Source organism: Trachemys scripta, chromosome 15 (genome assembly GCF_013100865.1).
Source record: "Trachemys scripta elegans isolate TJP31775 chromosome 15, CAS_Tse_1.0, whole genome shotgun sequence".
NCBI lineage: Eukaryota > Metazoa > Chordata > Testudines > Emydidae > Trachemys > Trachemys scripta.
This window is the reverse complement of record NC_048312.1, coordinates 24893139-24913532: the sequence shown is the minus strand read 5'-3', so window position 1 is coordinate 24913532 and position 20394 is coordinate 24893139. Positions and strand designations below refer to the sequence as shown.

Below are 20394 nucleotides of genomic sequence, written 5' to 3'. Positions count from 1 at the left end.
AAATGCTCAGAGAAAAAACAAAAACAAAACAAAGAAATTCAGAACTCCCCCGAAATGTACAGCTTTTACATTTAAAAAAGGTTCTGAAATATACATACAAGCATGCTGGACATTCCCCTCCGCCCCCCCACCCGCTCCCTCTAGCTCAAACAACTGTAATAATAATTTTGATTTCAGCATGATTTTCAAAGTTAGAAATTAAGAAAAAAAACTTCTTCACGCTGTAGGAAAGCCAGGGCTTGTACATTTCAGATTAATTCAGTAAAAAACTCACAAGTAAAATAATGCATATTTAAGGGAAATATTATACAGACTTTTTCACACTGAAGTACATAAGATTTTTTCTTTAAAATCTATTGCCATTCATTTATTTTGCACAAAAACATATAAATATGTCAACAACTTCTCTTAACTTAAAAAAAAAATTAAATAAAAATGACACCAGATGAAAACTACTCCTTGCTGCCCTTTTTTTATTTTTGCTTAGAACTGGGTTTCTGGGGAAGAAAAGCCCCTGGATAAAAACAGCCCATTTAAAAAAAAAAAAAAGCCCCAAACAAAACAATAATTCAAAGTTCAGATGAATCCTGGGAACAGATAACCCCAAAGTGGTAAAAGATTACAAATGTCTACTTTACATTTTTTTCCTCCCCAAGTTAAATTTTTTTATACAAGTTTACAATCTTCATCTTTTTATGCTCTTCAAAAGGCCTTGAGAATTTTCTTTTCTGATTAAGAAAAAATAGTACTGCAATATTTTTAAAGTCAATTTTACACTGTACACATTAGATACAAATGGTTTTGATATCTAATTTTTTTTACCTATACATTGCAAAGAGACACCCCCACATGGGTGGCTTGGAGCAGAGATTGAAATTATCCATTTACAGGTTACTTCTCTGCTTTCACCTTCCCATCACAAAAGCAATTTTTTAATATAATTTGTTTTAAATGTTACATTATCTCAAGAAAAATACTTTTTAAAATCATAGAATTTAATTTTTTTTTAACCAGAACATGAAAGTCTTTTGGAAGAACTTTAAATTTGTAGGATTTTTTCCATAGATAACTAGATCTCACAGCCTGATCAAAGTGCCCTGACCCCTCACATAAGGCAGTCCATGCCTGCTGCACAGTGCAACAACAAACATTAGAAAATGGAGTTTAAATATAAACCCCTTGAAGCCTGGAATGAAGGAGTCATAAAAATACTTCAATTAGCCATTAACCTTTAAAAATGGCAATCATTTTACTAAACAAAGTAACTTTTCCACCACAGTGGCATAGCTTCAAGTACTAATTTAATGATATAATTTTTAAAAATTATTTCTTTGAAATAATATTCCTATAGTCAGAAAAAATACACCAGATTTGTAACTGATTCAGTGTAAACAAAAAACATACTTTTGGATATGTACATGGACTAGTCTGTCCTGATCTATGGGTGACTCAGGTTTCAATAATAGTTTTCTAACATCATTAAATTCATTGGAAATATATCTCAGTCATTGCTCTACAATAGATTAATTTACCCCTTTCAATTTGCCTTTATTTTGGGCTTTAACATGTTTTCCCTCCCCACCCCTCTCTTTTCTTCCATATGGTAGTGTTATCCTTCATTAAACACTGGCCACTTCTTGCTTTAACCAGGCTAAATACAGTTGAATTCTTTAAAACAGAGTATGTTCTTATCAGAAAATGCTGACACTATTAGAGTTCTGAATGTGCTCCCCTTTCGCACATGGTCTTCCTAATTTGTATTTTGATTGTTACTGTTTTTTAGCTCCATTTCTGATTTCTAGGTCAGAAGAGTAAGAGGTATGTAGATAAATAATCCTCCGCTGGAACGGAGCTGGGTCTTTAGGATCATCTACTGTACCTGGTCCTCTATAATTTAAACAACAAAACCTAAAAATAAATAAAATTAAAATATCTCCAGACCATTCACATCTACATGGACAGGAAACAAATGCATGCATTCATCCCAATCCACTCTGACAGGAACTCCAGGTAGACAGAAAACTCCATTATTTATAATAGAATATAACTGGTTCTCCTTTTCTGCAAAATCCCAGCTTACATGTTCAAACAAAATAACCTTTAGGCAACCCAAACCGGTCACTACAAGACTTTACGTGCAGGGCTGAAGTTGCCCTTAATTGTAAATCAGTTCCCCATGCAAAAGGACATCGTCTTCAGATTCTTCCTTTTATTTCACACTGACCAGTAATTACTGGGCCTCTAAGATAACACTGGATTGAGGGTACTGTATATTCACTGTTTCTGGATGGGCCCAGATTTTTGATAGAAGCTGCCAGAGATGTGTCAATGGGTCAATTAGTTTTGAACACTGCAGAAATCACGTGTGCTTATGGAGGAACTGAAGCACAGCACAGGACCTCGGGCCTGGTCTGAAGAGAAGCAAAGTTTTGATTTTTGCAGACTGTGGCACATTTCTCAGGTTGAGGGGGGAATGAGCCAGAGGAACAAGTGCTTTTTTATTAAAGTATATTCATGATGGCGTTGTACAACTGAGTGAGCACCACAAAGTGAACAGGAAGGCAGGAGCTGCGATCCTGAGTGGCAGGGTTACACGTGAGCCAGGACAGTGCATTGTACTGCTCCAAAACAAACCTGTAACAGAGAGAGAGACACTGAGCGATGGCATTGGAAAATTACGGTCCTGCTCTTCATAGACTTTAAGGCCAGAAGGGACTATCATGATCATCTAGTCTGACCGCCTGCACATCACAGACCACAGAACCTCACCCACCCATTCCTGTAACAGACCCCTGACCGAGTTACTGAAATTCTCAAATCTTGATTTAAAGACTTCAAGTTATGGAAAATCCACCATTTGCACATGGTGTCTTTTCTAAAACATTTACCTGGAAAATTTCCAAACCAGCTCTGCAAGTCAGGAAGTTTTGTCAGACAATATCGATTTGCTGGAGCAAAATCTACTAAAGATTCAACAAAATGTTGCTAAAAACCAGGTAGATTTCCAGTGGAAATCTGCTACTGTTCCAGGGTTGACTGCTCCGCAGCTGAATCTGGTAGCCCCTGGGAGTTGCTAGGTTGCCAGCTCCAGGGCAGAGAGATTGGCAGCCTGCAGAGCCCTGGCTCAAGTTGGGTCTCTTGGGTCTGGCCAGGCTCCCTGCTGCAGAGCAGGAACTACAGAAACCCTAAAAATCCCAATTCCAGCCGGGACTCCAGAGTGGGGGCATGCTAGGGCGTCCAGGCTCCCTGCATGGAACTGAGTGCCTGTATGCCATCCCGCAACTCCAAAACTCCTTTCTTTGGAGCTGGGAGCCTGGAAGTCCTAGGATGGCATACATGGTGAGCGGCCCCACCATAGGGACTGTCCCAGGGCTGGGGACCCCAAGATTGTTCGTTAGGAGTCTGGATGCCCTGAGGTTACTGGCCCCTAACAGTCTGTAAGATGGGGCTGCTCTGTTTCTGAAGCTTGTTTTTTGATTCACAGAGCCATTTTGGCAAATTTGGTTTCATTCTGCTGCGGCATGAACCCAACTTTCAAAACCCCCAAATATCTTGCTAATCAAAAACAAGTGTTTTGGCAAGCTCTACTGACTTGTACACAAACCAGATTGGAAGAGAGGCTTGCTTGTTTACTTTCTACTCTATCGTTAGGAGAAGGGAAATTGAGAGAGTGCATTAGCTTCTACTTAAAACACAACCAAAAAACCCAGCAACCCTCTTTCTCTGGACGGAAGAATGTATTCCCAACAAAGTCCCTGCCAGCTTGTTGACTGGTGTGGAGAATATGAGAAATGGCCACCATGGTCCTGCTCTTCGCCCCGCTCACTTTCAACTAGTGGTGGCAGGACCTGTACTCCAACAAAATTTGCCCATCCCATCAGGAGGGGTGTAGGGAGGGTGGCTCTCTTGTGAACCCACAGAGGGCTGAGCATAATGCAGACTGGAACTGTTAAAGCAGGGGAGAGATTCTGAGGTTCAAAGCAATGGATCCCTCAGTGATGGTCAGCAAACTGTTCTCATAGCATTGGAAGGGTGAGGAATGCACAGCCTGGAAGATGTTACCTCAAAACATCTGATGTAGTTTTAGAGTCGAGGGGGTGGGGAACCCGTTGAGAGTTCCTGACAGAGAGAAGTTCATCAGTCTGTGCTACGGAGATATGGTGATGCAGTGAGGCCTATGGAAGGAAAGCGACAAACATAGCCATTTGCGTAACAGGTGTGTCAGCAGATTTCACAAGGACCAGCAGCAATATCTTGGAGAATTTTTAAATAAGCAGACCCCGCCCGCTTCCCAGGACAACTAGAAATTTTGGTTAACTAGGTTTAGACTCTAGAGCTGGACATACTGTTTGTTCTCTGCTGAATCCTAGTGTGTCCATATACATTCTGTATCTCTGCAATTTCATTCTCGAATTCCTGTCTGAACTAACCCCCACATTTTTATTACTGGGGGTCAGATGTCTCTGAAAATCACACTGAACTGTGGTCCACAGTCCATAGCCACCATATATGCAAAAAAGCTATTTCAAGCACTGAAAGCCGAACAGATTATGTAATGTGTTAGCAACAGGACTTATCGCACCCAATGCACTAATGAATCTAGCAGCAGAAAGTCTAAACCTACTAAAGGTTTAAGGAAAGAATTCAGAAAGTTTCTGTCTTGTCTGTGCTGTGTTTTTACTGCTGGAACTGAATCTTAATAGTTCTATTATGCACTCTCAAACCTGAAAAACGGAGGTTTAAAATGAGCAAAAAACCTGATCTTTGATCCCCACTTTCATATCTGCTTGGGTTGTGATCTCAAATTTAGCAAGCAAAGCAGAGTTGAGCCAAGCGCATACTTAGAAAGAAGGTCTCCCTGGAAAACCAGATGTGCTGCAGGAGATGGCTTGATGACTCACTGAGTTGCCCTCTTCCCTTGGTCAGCGCTGAGCCAACATCTCTTGTATAGAACTAGGGGATGTTGTGGTGCTGGAGGTGCCACCTTTCAGCTTATAAATCTAGGTCACTTGTAATTATCCAAGCTTAATACAAAATCCATTTCCTCAGCCAAGTTTTCCTACAAAGGTACCCTTACTGATGGTACCAACCAACACTCACTTTTCTTTATTCAACAACCACTACTACCACTTTAAACCTGTCTTTTCCTGTCAGGGGAAAGAGAGAAAGACAGGTCTTCTATAGTAGAATGATGGACACCAACATAAGAACCTAGGTAGACAGAAAGATCCATGGTACTTAAAGAAAGAGTTCAAGATATTAAATTGGAAATGGGCAAGCACAACAGGACTGTCTAATTACTCTACATCTTGCTTACTTAATTACTTTGGAATTGTATTTGGGGAACATTATTTTCCTCATTCACAAATGTGTAGTTTTGCACAATGTGGGGTTAAGAAGCTGCTGCATGCCACCCAATAGGTGACTACATTTTTCTAGTAGTTGAAGCAATTCCAGTGTATATCAGTATACATTTTATAAAGTGCTTTGTGATCCTTTGGAATGGAAAGCATTATATACACTGAAGATGATATTATTACATCTTAAGTAAAGATTTTGTAGGATAACAGAAATATACACTAAAGACACTAATCCCCCCTTCTCCCTGTTCAAGCATGTCTTCTCCTATTTTATTACACTTATCCCCTCCCTAACATGTTATGTCTATAGAGTATCTGTGTGGTTTTGTAGTGTTTGGTCTTGCAGCTTTGACAAGCTGTAAAATTGTGTAATTACATAGTTCTAGTGGATGGTCTAGACAGTATTTGGTCCTGCCATGAGGGCAGGGGACTGGACTCGATGACCTCTCGAGGTCCCTTCCAGTCCTAGAATCTATGAATCTATGATCCTGTGAAGTGTGCGGTATTTGGAAACATATACAAGCTGTAAGTCATTTACCTTTTTGTACTTTTCATTGCCTGTTTTGTTATGAAAATCTATAAAAAGTTAGTCTCAGAAAAGGAACTGATTGTACATCTATCCTATTCAGGTTCTTATACTGTGTCCATCACTGTACGTCAATTAGCCCTGGTCTACACTGGGGGGGGGGGGGGGGAGGGGGTCGATCTAAGTTACGCAACTTCGACTTACCGTGGTGTCTTCACCGCGGTGAGTCGACTGTTGCTGCTCCTTCATCGACTCTGCCTGTGACTCTCGCCGAGCTGGAGTACAGGAGTCGACGAGAGAGCGCTCGGGGGTCGATTTATCGCATCTAGACGAGACATGATAAATCGATCCCCGCTGGATCGATCGCTGCCTGCCGATCCGGTGGGTAGTGAAGACATAACCTTGGGCAAAGTTTCTAGAACTGCTGTTTTGCTTGAGCTCCTCATATTTGGTCTTTGTGCCACAGCTGTAGCATGGCAGAATGAGAACTATGGTTTCCTCTTCCTCAGGATGACTAGGCCTTGGGAACTGAAAGCCAGGGCATCTTCCTCTAATATTACTTAATGTGGGGGTGTTTTAGCATTTGGAAATTGTCAGAATCCATTGTGTGCTTGTGCAGACCAATGCAGTAGGAAAGCAGGCAGCCGGCACACACCAAATCCCAGCATAGAGGGCAGGGCTCTGGAGCAGAGCTGGAGCGGAGCCAGAGCACAGCTCCAAAGCCCTGATAGAGGGAGCCTCAACCTCCTCTAAGTGGGAGAAGGGATGCTCAAGTGACTGCAGATGGAGGCAAGGACCTGAGGGGGAAAAGGAAGCGTAAATGGGAATGCAGCAGCCAACTGATTACATTGAAACTCAAAACATAACTCTAGTTTTAAATATAATCAGTTGACACCCCTGAAAGGCAGTACTTTCCAGAAAAACTGTGGGTGTCTGTTTCCCTGCCATTACCCCCTTCTAGGGTCAGGATACTAGACAAACCTTGAGGAAGAGGGGACACTGGTTTTGTGCCTGTGGACAGGATGACCAGAACCACTGTGGAAGATTCTCAGCTTTGGCAGTGGATACAAAGTATCCTAGAGCAAGAGGCTGTTGCTTCAGCTCTTCAGGGGCTTCTCTGGAAAGAAGACGCTCTCCTTGGCTCTAGAGGGGAAAAAGAAAAAGAAAAGCATCAGCAGCATGAAAATCAATCAGTTCATTCCTTGGTTCACTGTCCCTGCTCCTGTGTTTACACACCCCTCAATTCTGAATCCTGTTTGACTTGTTGCCGGCTATCATGGTAATCTCAGACTGTGCAACACATTCCCTCTAGCTAGTCACAGAGCTTTTCAAACCACACTATTTAGCCCTAATCTCAGGTAGTGGGGTTCTCCAGATTAATAATCCAGGAGCACCTCAGGTGCCTAAAGAACAATAGAACATGACAGGTTGGAGTGAGTCTGTTCCAGGGCCTAATGGCATGAAATTAAGGCTCTATGCAGGAAAATGGGATTTGATCCTGGAGGGAATTGTCCTCTCTAGGCTGGCAGAAGATGGGGCGTTCCAAAGGAAAGAATAGCTGTTTGCAGGCATTTGGATGATTTGTAGAGCAGCAATGGCTGGAGAAACTGTATGGTTTCTATGTTTCCCAAATTTCATGAGCTTTCTAAAGCTGATAAGAGGAGTTATGTGTGTTCTGCTCAAGAGAGGTTAATTTCATATTTTAAACTGTAACAGCATTTTTAGGGGTACATTTGTTTTTAGTAAATGTTCTTTCCCATCTTTTTATTCCTTTAATAGATTCAAACATGGTGACCTAGAAAGTTTGAAAATATTCTAGACTGAAGATATTCAGAAGAACTTGGATTGGCAATCCATTTAATCCACCCCACTTTTTGATTCAGTGGGGAAAAAACACCCATCTGATCCCACTACACCCAAAGTGGTTTCATCATGAAACCTTCCAGTGCTAGTCCTTGAAGCGGCTCTTTCTCCATCAGTAATATCTTCATCAGGCATCAAAGAAAGTTAAATAGCCCATAAAGTGGTTATGCTTGGAAAGGGCTGCAGCTCACCTGCCTGCAGCTCACCTGGCTGCAGGCACTTGGAAAATCCAACAGCGGACCTTGAAACTGTCTGCTGAGCAATCAGAGCTCACACTGGTAAACTACAACAATCAATGACAGATTACATGGATGAAGGCTTGACCTTCCCTGACCCAGAAGGTAATGATCACACGCTGTTGCTTTTTTAAAAACAAAAATTACACCTCAATTACCAGGCCCTTGTTAATAGTTAAACTGAATTACTACAACAGGTTTACCCAGAAAAGACCTGTCCAGGTCTCCAAGCTCTTTGGTTAATAACCTTTTTGTGCTGCTTTTAAACCAGTTGGATTAAGTTTTCATTGAGAGTCAATTGTATAAAGCAATTCTTTAAAAAATGCAAAAAAAAAAAAATGATAATAGAGACTGAACAACTCAGTAAGTCAGAGAGAGAAACGTGTTAACTGATGCTCAGTGGTGGGAATGGATGGCTCAAGGGTTTGGTAATAGAATATGGAGCTTTTCATCTTTAGGGTTGCCAGTTTGAAAACAACTTAGGGAGTGTAATTTATAACTACTTGATGGCCTTTGGGAAGTGAGTTGAATTATTAGTGTCTAATGGACATATGTCCAGATCACAGAACACACACCCCACAATTGACCTTCTTCTTGAAAGTCTCAGCAAGATAGTCCCTTAAGGTGACAGTTGAGGCACACTGGCTGCAGGGCAATGTGGCAAGCTTACACCGCTGCTGTGCCTGTCTGTGACTAAATAAAGGACTTTATTCTTCAGAGCTGTTACCCTGGCACAGTTCCCCAGCTTGAAAAATCACTGAGTTTTGTGTGGCGAGAGAGTTTTTAATAAAATAAACTATTCATTGTTTGAGCACAGTGCTGTTGTGTCACTGCAGTTAAGATCTAAGGACTGTGTTCCGGACTTCAAATCATACCAGATTTATAATTTCACTGTTTAAAAATAAAAAAAATGTACCACCAGTAGCTGGGAAATTTACACATTGCCTAGTTATAATATATATATATATATATATAGTGGGTTACAAAAGCCACAGCAAATTCATCCCCATTATCTTAGATTTATTTATAGATAAAGTAAAATCCAATCTCTGATTTTTTTAAAATAATTGTTGTGAAGCATGTTTCTGTATATTTCAGCTTTAACTTCAACACTTCCCTAATAAAAGCCTCCCTGCTGCCACATTATAAATGCAGTGCCTGCAGTTTTTGCATGTTTGTCATGGAAAGGATTATGATGGGCATAAATAAACGCACCATGAAGTCTCTTATACAACAAAGAGAATGTGTATGTGTAAGACAACCCTGCCAAACTTGCTTCAAAATTATGCTAAATTTGATTCAACAATCAACAATTCTTTCTCAAATTAACAACATTTGCATTTTAAATAACCATTGATGCTGGAACCAGCTTTTCAAATCCACTTTAAACAGAAATAACTTATAAGGAGCATGCACCCAGGGCTAATTTTTTTCAGAGAAAACAAAATTTGCATAAAACTCAAGCACCTGCAGAGCTTAAGTTCTGACACTGGGTTTTATCGTGAGGAAAAATAGTCCACTCAAACACCAATTCCTTTTTCTGGAAAATCATTTATGAAGACTTCAAAACTAGGCCGATATCTAATCCAACTCTTTGATGCCAGAAGCAGGAACTTGTTTTCTCTTGCCACAGAGTGCAGGACAAGAGGCAATGGGTTCAAACTACATCATAGCAGATTTAGATTAAATCTAAGAACAATAGGACAATGGAACAGACTGCCCTAGGGAGTTTGTGGAAGATCCTTCACTGGAGGTTTTCAAAAGGGGGATAGCTGTCTGCCTTGGGTGGTTTAGACACAGCAAATCCTGCATCTTGGCAGGGGGTTAGACTAGATCACCCTGGCAGTCCCTTCTAACCTTATGCATTGTGCCAAATCATCATAGTCTTTGGTTTTCATGAATACAGATGGACATCCATTCAAGGATGTAGAATATGGCTCTGGCACAAGAAACAAAAGCTCCTATCCAAATCAAGTTCCACTCACTAACTTTGGAGTGGGTGATATAAATAAAGGTGTAATTGGAGCAGCTTTCATCTTCTCTGATAGTATCTAGCTAACATCTTCAACTTTTTACTGTTAACTTCAAGGCTTCTTCCTCCATTAACTTCTGTCTGCAGTCAGCTGGTTAACTTTTAGAAACTACAGAAAAAGCTTTGTTGGAGGATTACTTAATATGTATGTGTCTTGAGCATTACAGAGCCTTACCCTACTGTGCTGAAAGTGAGATCCCACGCCAATCCCAGAAGGGGAACCAGGGGAAGGAACTGGAGAGGAATTTGGAGAAGAGTGGAGATTCCCTGTGATTAAAATTCCAATGTCATTGTCCATGTCATCTGGGAATGGGAGGTCAAACATGTCATCTGAAAGAAAGAGAGAAAAAGATAAGTCCCTTGTCTAGCCTGTGGTACAGTTACAATAAATAAAGTCCTGTTCACTGAGCTACTGTACATTAGACACCAATTCCTTTTCCAGGATGCTCCTATTGCGACAACCTTGATCTGTGCACTGAAAGGGCTGCTGAAGGCAAGCAGTAAATCTATTATTTTATCCCACTTAGTCAGCACTTTTGACCCCAGCAGCAGATTTAAAAACAAAAATAAGGCTGACAGATTGGCTGACATCTCTGACAATCCTGCATTTTAGAGATGATCATATACTGAACAAAAGATTTTCATGTCAAATCAGCTGGCTAGCAATCCAAATGGAAGTAGTTGTTAGGTTAGACTGAATTAATTCTCCCAGCAGTTGGTCATAGCTGCTCTCAGCAATCTAATTGTCAACAAAATATTTGAAATGCATTAAAAACTAAAATGTATTTACGTTAGCCTTCAGCAGGTGCTGTGCTTTAAGCTTTTAGTGCTACAGGTCAGATTCTGGCAGCCTTACTCACATCATCCTATTCTGTGAGTAATCTCATTGATTTCAAGAGAACTGCTCAGAGAGTAAAGTACTACTCAATGTAAGGATAGCAGAATCTGGCCTATAGTGAAATACAAGGTTAGAAATTAATTTCATAATTACTTCAAAATACTGCACATTATTTTGCTACGGCTCTGATTTTTATATTAAATTTTCATTTTCCCATTGGCCCAAAAATGAAAACAAAGCCTGATGAATTTGCCATTTTATGTCATGAAAACTAAATCATCAATTCATATCATTACTGTACCCTGGATTATACTAAATAATATCTGTGTGAGCCCAATGGAGGCCTGGAATATAGGATAGCTTAGAATACAGGTTCTCATACTGTGGTTCACAAAGAGCTGGGACCTTGATTCTGACTGCTTCTACAGTCATCCATGGTTTTATTTTTTGTTTTTAAAAAGCATCAACTTATGTTAAAGCAACTGAAAATGTGGAGAAGCTATGCTAGCTGACTCCAAGGGAGGATACAGGTTCTCCCCTCTGTACCTAGAGCAGCTAGAGAAGCCATAGCTGAGTCAGAAGTTGCTGGTGATAGATCTTTCTTATCATTACGCCCTCCCCCCCCGTCCCTCCGCACACACCTCCGAAAAGCATGACTTAGTGCAACAGACAGTTAAAATACTTAAATACTTCCATAATACTTTGCCATTTATGCATTTGCTGTAGGTACCTAAGGACTGTGGCTAGACAGCAAATGGAATGAGGTGACCCATATAATCATAAAGAGGAAGGGAGCTGGTCCATGAAACATACTCTTAAGATGTGGTCCAAGCTATGAAAACTAACGAATGCCAAGTTTAGAGGATTTTAGAATTGGTTGGAAAAAACAGGTCAACATTTTTGTGGAAAATATATCCCTTTTTTAATTAAAATTTTTTCAACCAGCTCTAGAGGGTTTGCATTGGTATAGACACCCTTTCACCTGCAAGTCAATGGTTTGAATAGGTTGTGACCAAAAATTGTTATATTATTTTGGTTCAGTGGCTTAAATGTCCTCAACCCTTTGAAAACCCCTCCACATGGGAATGGAAGGCACTAATAGCCTCTAAATGAACTTGAACGGAACTCAGGGAAAGTCTTCAAGTCCAACAGGTAATCCAGAACAACTGAGAGGGAAGAATGGACAGGTGACAACGGTCACTGGATACACTAATATTGAAATCTCTTCCATTTTTGCAGGTAAGTCTTCGTAGTTGAGTCTTTTCTGCTGTTTAATAAAACCTACTGCACCTCTCTCAAACAAGAGACTTCTACCCTAGAGAACCATCAGGGAACCAAGCCTTGAGCCATAAAATGTCCAAATCAGGGTGAAGAACCAGACCAACTCAACTCCTCAGTTAGCAAGTGGGAAATCATTGGAAGCTATAAGGCTGGGTCAGAAGTGAGGTGAATCAGTGAAGGAAACCAAACTTGTCTTGGCCAAGTTGGTACAATTAGAATAACCTTCGCTGTTTTTCTTGATCTTGTTTAGTACTTTGAATATCAATGGTATCAGGTGACAGGCATAAAGGAGGAAGGCTTCCCTCACAGATTGATGGCTTATGCACCCTTTAAAGCAAAGTTTCTTGCACTTTCTGTTTACTGTGGTGGTAATAAATCCACACGTTAAGAAAAATATGTTTGAGGATCGGGCTGTCTGACACCCACTCATAATCTTGGGAGAAGTGCCTGCTCAAACAGTCAACCATGGTGTTTTTATTGCCTAGAAGATAAGAGGCTGAAGTGAAAGCATGATTGGCTATGCACTAGGTCCATAGCTTTATTGTTCCAGCACAAAGAGAAAGAGATCTCCCGCCTCCTTAATGGTCTTAGAGAGACTGAACATTAGTTTTGCCTACAGGTCTCAAACAGGATTGACTTATTTTAATTCAGTTTATGTTAATATGTGGGAAGTGACTAAAAAGATAATAGAGCGAAAACAAGTTAACGCCATACAAAAAGTACATTCTCATTGCTCAGTCATTTGAAACACAAGTTATGAGACTCAGGCTTGTTCAGATGATGGAAAGTTACCAGTTTAAAACACAGAGCAAAATGTTACTTTCAATGTGGCAATATATTTTCACAATATTTTTCTTACCCAGATTTTGCAGGGAGCAGAGACATTGACAAACATAATGACGATCATTACTACATGCTTAAAACTTCCACTAAAATACTCTGTTTGAGGGGAGGGGGGTCAGGGAGAACAGTGGAAGCCAAAATAAAGATTAATTAGAAGAACAGCCAGTTTTGTTTTAAAACACTGTGTAATAGCACATATTTCTAGGTAGCTTAAGTTTGCTTAATAGTATACAATTAATAGCAGGGATATAACTTGCTAAACTCCATTTCTAAACTTGTGGTGGCCGAATAGACTGATTCCATTTGATCTGAATGTAATGGATTTAATTGCAAAGGGGAGACTTTTTGTCTTGAACTACTTAAAGTAATTTCAAGCTGGGTTGCTAAGTGTGTTTAAACCTACACGGGCTGGTTGTTTTCCTTCATCTTCTGAAGAGAGCAATGGATGGCTAAAGCACTGAATTAACCTAGTTTATTAACTTCCTTCCGACAACCCTACTGCACAAAACAGAACTAACGCCATGCTCTGTTTAGCCTCCAAAGCACAAATGAGATGGCTAATAGCTTAGGAGGCAGTTTAATTATTAAACACAGAACAGAGTTAAGAAAATTAAATTTAACACCATTTTGGAAAACGCCAGTCCTTGTACATGATTCTAATTAGCATCTGAAGCACTAAAATCCAGGTTAATGCAGGTTAAATATTTGTACGCACTGCATTCAGTCAGGATTCTAGGGCCTTGAAAGGACAGCTGCGTATGTATTAAGAATAGCTTCCCCCTTGTGAGGCCCATTGAAATTCCAGGAGGAACAGATCAAAGACTCTTTCATTAAAAATAGATTTTTTTCCCCTACTTCATACTGCAACTTCCCTCTTGAAGCATTTTATTTTATATTTTTGTAACTACCACTTTAAATTGTTTTAATGCAATTTTTAAAGACCCTTTGCAAAATAATAAACTAGAAAAACCATATTTGATAAAAGTATTAAATAACAGCAATCCTACTGATTAAGCTTATACAGTTAATTGTATAAAAGACTACACCTGCTAGACCAACAGCCTAGCCTAACCTATACAAGATTGTATTTTTTGAAACAAGATCATTCCATGCAACTTTATATACATGGCTGTTGCTTATATAATGGGATCTTCCAATTAAAAGAATGGCCTGATCAATTCAATAGACACATGTAACTAACATATGTAAAGTATCAGAGGGGTCGCCGTGTTAGTCTGGATCTGTAAAAAGCAGCAAGGAGTCCAACGAAGAGTCCTGTGGCACCTTATAGACTAACAGATGTATTGGAGCATAAGCTTTCGTGGGTGAATACCCACTTCGAAGTGGACATTCACCCACGAAAGCTTATGCTCCAATACATCTGTTAGTCTATAAGGTGCCACAGGACTCTTTGTTGCTTTTAACATACGTAACTACTCACAACAGGAAAGAACATACTGCTGATACACAGCTATCTGGATTCTTTTTTCATCCCCATGTACGGAATGTTCTACTGGTGCTGAGCAACCTGATTTTCTACAGTCAGACTAATTTATAAAGCATGCTGTTCATTTGCTTCCAAACAAGTCAGCAGAGGATGTGGTTGTTGGTCAGGATACCTAAAAAGGCTAGTCAGAATCCCTAGTACACTGTTCTCCCACCCACAATGAGTTACTGCCACTAAAAGTCAATGACAATTACTTGTAAAAAGGCTTGGAAGAATTCTTAAAATCGATTTATTAACTGAAATGTTCATAGTTGTGAAAAATTATGGATCAATTTAAATTTTCACTTGTAGGAAATTATGGGTAAGACGGATTAGACAATATCTTTTATTGGTCCTGACCTGAAGACGACCTCTGTGTAAGCTCAAAAGCTTGTCTGACTCATCAACAGAAGTTGGTCCAATAAGAGGAAGTTACTCACCTTGTGCAGTAACAATGGTTCTTCGAGATGTGTCCCCCTATGGGTGCACCACTGTAAGTGTATCTGTGCCCCTGCGCCTCTAATCAGAGATTTTTGTAGCAGCGTCCCTTGAGCCTGCACATGTGCTCTCCCTCCCTCGTGGTCTGCCTTGAGGCTATCTAGCACTGCACAGGTGAACCTCCCCCGCAGTTCCTTCTCTACCACAGAACCCTATGGAGGGGAGGAAGGCATGTTGTGGAGCACGCATAGGGACACCTCTTGGAGGTGAGTAACTTCATCTTCTTCTTTGAGGGGTCTCTCTATGGGTGCTCCACTGGAAGTGACTCCTGAGTACCCACCACTGGAGGCTGGGACTTCGGACTGGAGTCTGTTACTACAGCGAGTACCGTGGAGTCGAAGATGGCTGAATGTCCAGTGATCACATAATGTTCTGCGAAAATGTGGGCAGAGCCCAAGTCCCTGCTCTGCAGATTTCCAAGACAGGGTCATTTTTAAGGAATGTGACTGAGGTAGAAATTGACCTCATGGAGTGCGTACGGACTCTGGACGAAGGCAGCAGGTTGCGCCCTTGATAAGTGATTAATGCAGCAGAGACCCATTTGGATAGTGTTTGAGCCAACATTGCGCAGCATTTGGATCCTTCCTCGCGCAAAAGGAAGAGTTCAGGGGACTTCCTGAAGTCCTTAGTCCAGTCCAAGTAGAATGATAGTGCTCTTCTACTTCTTGCATATGCAGAATTGCCTCACTGATGTCACGATGGGGGTTTGGGAAAAAAACAGGAAGATGGATCTGTTGATTTATATGCAAAGTGAAGGCAACTTTAGGGAGAAACGTGGGATGCGGTCTCAGAGTTACTTTGTTTTTAAAAAAGACCTTACATGGTGGGTGTGCCATCAGGGTTGCTACTTCTCCTATGCAGCTAGCTGAAATGATAGCAATTAGAAATGCTTTCTTCATGGACAGGTGTAAGAAAGAGCAAGTTGCCATGGACTCAAAAGGAGGTCTAATCAAAGCCATTTTTACTTCATCTCAATTTTCTCACTGACGTTTCTCCTTTTCTGTCTGCTTTCAGTAGACTCCGCTATTAAATGCCAAATTCCAAAGCCATGTTTCCAGTTGTGTAGAATTTTTACTGCATCATCATGAGCTTTCGGAACTAAATGCCACTTCAGATAGTCCAGTTTCCATTCATTCTATTTTTTACTAATTGTAAATGCCCTCCTCTTTGCTTTAGCTTCATTTACACACGACCCCAATACTGACTGAATACAGAAAAATGTTTTCCAGTTTCAAGAGACCCCTGGCCTAGGACATCCGTTGTTTCAGTTTCCACCATCTCCAAAAGCTAATTGTACTCCCTATTTATGCTTGGAGATGGCACTGAACAAGGAACCTGTCACACCCTAAACTGTTTGCAACGGACACAGCAAAGCACTGCATGCAATACCTGTCTGGAAAAATGGAATTGTTTAACTACTTTATTAAAAAAGAGCTCATAGACCTCGACTAATACCAGCAAGTTCATTTCTGGGGCTTCTTTTGTACAACAGACTGATTGTGTCAAACTCTTGCAGACATTTTCTAATGTTTACGTTTAAGCTGTGCCCATCTTATCAAGTTCTCCCAGCCAGCAGCTTATGAAACTTTACACTGAAAAGGATAAGATATTTTTAAAGTGACATTTCAGTAATAAATACATATATGGGGGAAACAGGAATACAAACTGAGAATCCATTTACTTTCAAATATTTGAGTGAAAAATTACACAACAGTTAGCAACCCAGGAAAAGCAGGAGCCCCACGCCTTTCCTCCAGGAGCTCCACATCAAAAGGGAGCTACATACTGTCCCCATTCTGTTCCGTACCATCCATCCCTGCTGGCTTGAGGCTTCCCCTTGGGAGAAGGGATTTTAGGGTCTGCCTCACATCCAGCCCCACCCCAAGGGGTTCTTAGGAGGGAGCTGCCATCACAGCTGAGAGTGTGAAGGTACGCACGGACTGCACATCCCTGTCCCAGTGGTGGCGGCACAGGTTCCCACTCCCCCTGGACGGCAGCTCCCTGCCAGGCTGGACAAAACAGCTCAGTTTGCCTGGCTAGGCAGAGTGGGATGCGGGTGCCAGCTACTAGAGATGCACTGTCAATAAGAGACAGCTATGCAGTCGCACAGCTTAAAGGGAACATTGGTTGACATTCACAAATTAAAGCCTTCTAACTATTAAAACACAAATTATTAACATCACATGTCAACATATACAAAGTAAATATCCTTAAATCAAACTCTAATAAATTCTCAAGCAGCATTTTTCTGACTTTGCCTATCTCTACATTTCAGTTATTACTGATGGAAATATTTTTTGTGTACCATTAAATTGATGTTTACTGACTTCTAATGATAAAAATGGAACCTTTACAAAGCCTACTTGGAATCTGCGAGGGGAGAATCAGACCCTTCAGAGTTTTGGTGCTCTCTAGCACCGGCCTGCTCTAGAGTAGTATCATCTGTAAGGCACAGTGCAGACAGGGATACTTTACCCACCACACTATCTCCAGAGTTAACTTACCATTGTTGGGGCTAAATCCATCCTCATTGGGATAATTTGCTGGAGCTACCTGGATGGTTGCAGAGGTTGGAAATACCAGGATGTGCGTACAAGAGGCATCCTGAGGGGTATTCAGTTGAGATGACTGCAGATTCAGTGCAGTACTGCGGCCAAACACGGATCCCATAGTGACAGCATCTTTCAGGACAGAAACAAAGGCAGAATCATGAATCCCTCAGTCTTGATGTCTGGATAATATCTTCAATCTACATGGTGTATATTTGTGTTTAGCCCAATGAAATTACTAGACATGTAATCTGGAATGGCATGCTAATAAAAATGTTTTCTGAGGTTTCTTGCTTTAAGTCTAAAAGTCTTTACTGGTAAAACCTGATGAATTTAAGGTCACAACACTATGTGTACAAATGGAACCTCTAGCCACCTGACCTCTCATACTGCAGCCCTCTCTATCTTTCCTTCTGTCATCTCATGCTGCTCCTTAGACCATTACACACTTAAAAGTAGCACAAAACTGACAGAAGAGAATGGAAAGGTTTAAAAATGTGTATGTAAAAAAAACCCACCACAAAAAACCCCCAACCAACCAATGAAAAACAAAACAAAACAAAAAACCCACCAGATTTTAAAGCAAGGCATTTATTGCCAAAAATAACTGTGAATTTTTGTTTGTTGAAAAGTGGAAGAGTTATTTACAATCCATAATGCTAATCAAAATCTGACCTAGCCTAAGAACTGAACAGTGATTGTAAATAGATATAAAAAAAAAATTCCTCAAACTCACAGAAAGCAACATAAAATGTAGCACTCCCCAAGATGAAGAAGGAGTATAAATTCAAGCACAAAAAAGCCAACAAAAAGGAACAACAAATAACTACAAATCAAACAAATACAACAAATGAGAAACAGTGGAGGAGGAGGAGGAAGAAACATATTTGTAAAATTAAACAATCCAGGTAATCTTAAAGCCAGAAAATTGTTCCATGATATACTCAACAGCATCTCTTGCTTGTCACAGTAACTTCCACTACCTACTGAGGAGCCTCATGAACCTAACTTTAATTTGGTTCTCCCTTGTGGATTTCTGTACATAACAGGGCCCCTTCAAGAACTAATGGATATTACAGGGGCCATGGTTTTAGCCTCACTTTCAACGTGAGTCACAATTCCAATCTTCCCCTCCACCATCCCATTCTCCCCACAAAGATACACACAAACACACTTTTTGATCCTTCACACAGAAGAGTTCCCATAGCAGGAGTTTTTGCAGCCCTCTTTGCATCAGGGCCCATACAATAGTGATATATTTATTCAAGCTGAATATATTAAACCAATCTTCCTCCAGGGCATGACTTTCCAAATAAAGCTGCTAGGAGAACCCATCAGCTTGATAGGGCATAAAGAAATCTCCTTCCTGGAAGTAAACTCCCCCAGCACTGCAATTCCAAGTACTACTATAGTCCACAGTACTGTCCCAAATTATACCTTTTCTTGCTCTTCTTTCATTCATCTATCCTAGTGAGGTCTCACTGTTGTGACCAGAAACCACCCAGCTAGATGCACTTCCAGTGTGGATGTTGGGCCAAGGAAAAGTTTTAGTAGCATGCATTTCTGTAGTTACCTGGCATCACTACAAAGGACCCCTGGGGCTCCATGGCAACCAAGCAGGCACTGAGGATAGAAGGAGAGTCTGCCGTTGAGATCCCACACATGCGGCACACTTCCTTCAGCTGTTTGCTGATTGTCTGCAGGGAACACTCCCCAAGGAGGATACTCCAGTCTGAAATGCAGTTAGTTTCAAGAGAATGTAACAAAACTCAGGAAATATCTCAGTAATGTTATTTCTATCTTCGGTAATATGGTGGTGTTTGGCTGAAAATAAATATTAACAACACTTTGTGCTTCTATGGCATCTTCCATCTGGAGATCTCAAACGTTAATAAATTAAGCCTCAAAACATCCCTTTGAGGTAGAGAAGTACAATCCCTATCTTACAGATGGAGATAGGCACAGAGAGACTGTGAACTTGAGCAAGTCACTTAAAATGATTCTGTGTTAAAAAGTTGGGATAAAGCCACATGCTATTGTTTCTTCTGCTTTAACCACTGGACTCTCTTTCCTTCTATTGGTAATGAAAAGCAGTCTAGGAGATACGAACAAGGAATGAAACAGTTACTGTAAAGTACATTCTGTTTGTTAGACGGCAAATATTGTTTTCTGGTTCAGGAGGTGTTGCTTCACTCAGAATGTCTTCCAGAATATTGTCTGGCAATATTAGTTTTGCATTGGATCTCTTAATCATTTCTTACACAGCCATTCAAGTCAAATACGCTATCCCAAGAAGATCCACTGTATCTAAGTGGTGGCGGCAGCAACAGTTGATGGTATTCCTTAACTATTAGTGTGGGATTCAAAAATCCTCTTCCCTTAACTGTAATCTAAACCTCAGCTATTACCCCTACATAGCGCTGAAGATCAGTTGCTCAGTAAACATGAGAATTTGCTCCTATTTCACAGGTCCTTGGCCACACACATTCTATCACTCACACGCAAAGTGGTTTGCCCTAACATATGAATGTTGTGAAAGATGGTAATGTTCAGAAGAAATGTCCTTATAAAAGGAACCTGATTTATAATGACAAATGGGATCAGAGCTCTGGATCCAAATGACACTTTCTGAACTCCTTTTAATGTGAATCATTCAAACAAACAGACACTATTTTTCCTCTTAATTTTTAGCAATAAGACACTCTAGGCAGTGCATAACTGAGAGATTACTGAAATTGGAAATGCTGAAACACTTGGCCTTTGGCCTCTTACTTCACAATGCACACAGAGCATGCAATAATCCCCCAGAAATGCACTGCCTGCCACGTCCTATTACTTTAATGTCACTCCAGCGTGAGCATTCTTTACATGAGATCATCTCT

The 20394-nt window shown here is 40.6% G+C and overlaps 1 protein-coding gene across 1 annotated transcript in view; it reads right to left on the bottom strand.

The window, feature by feature from the left end:
* Nucleotides 1-227: 227 nt before the first annotated feature.
* The window catches only part of MED13L (mediator complex subunit 13L), a 408072-nt gene continuing 387905 nt past the window's right edge, over nucleotides 228-20394 (bottom strand). Inside the window, exons 26-31 of the mRNA XM_034790893.1 lie at nucleotides 19086-19244; nucleotides 17468-17644; nucleotides 10193-10347; nucleotides 6868-7029; nucleotides 4063-4175; nucleotides 228-2634 (exon numbers count right to left, since the gene is read on the bottom strand). Coding sequence (XP_034646784.1) covers nucleotides 2502-2634; nucleotides 4063-4175; nucleotides 6868-7029; nucleotides 10193-10347; nucleotides 17468-17644; nucleotides 19086-19244 — 899 coding nt within the window. The 3' untranslated portion in view covers nucleotides 228-2501. The remainder of the gene's footprint in view (nucleotides 2635-4062; nucleotides 4176-6867; nucleotides 7030-10192; nucleotides 10348-17467; nucleotides 17645-19085; nucleotides 19245-20394) is intronic.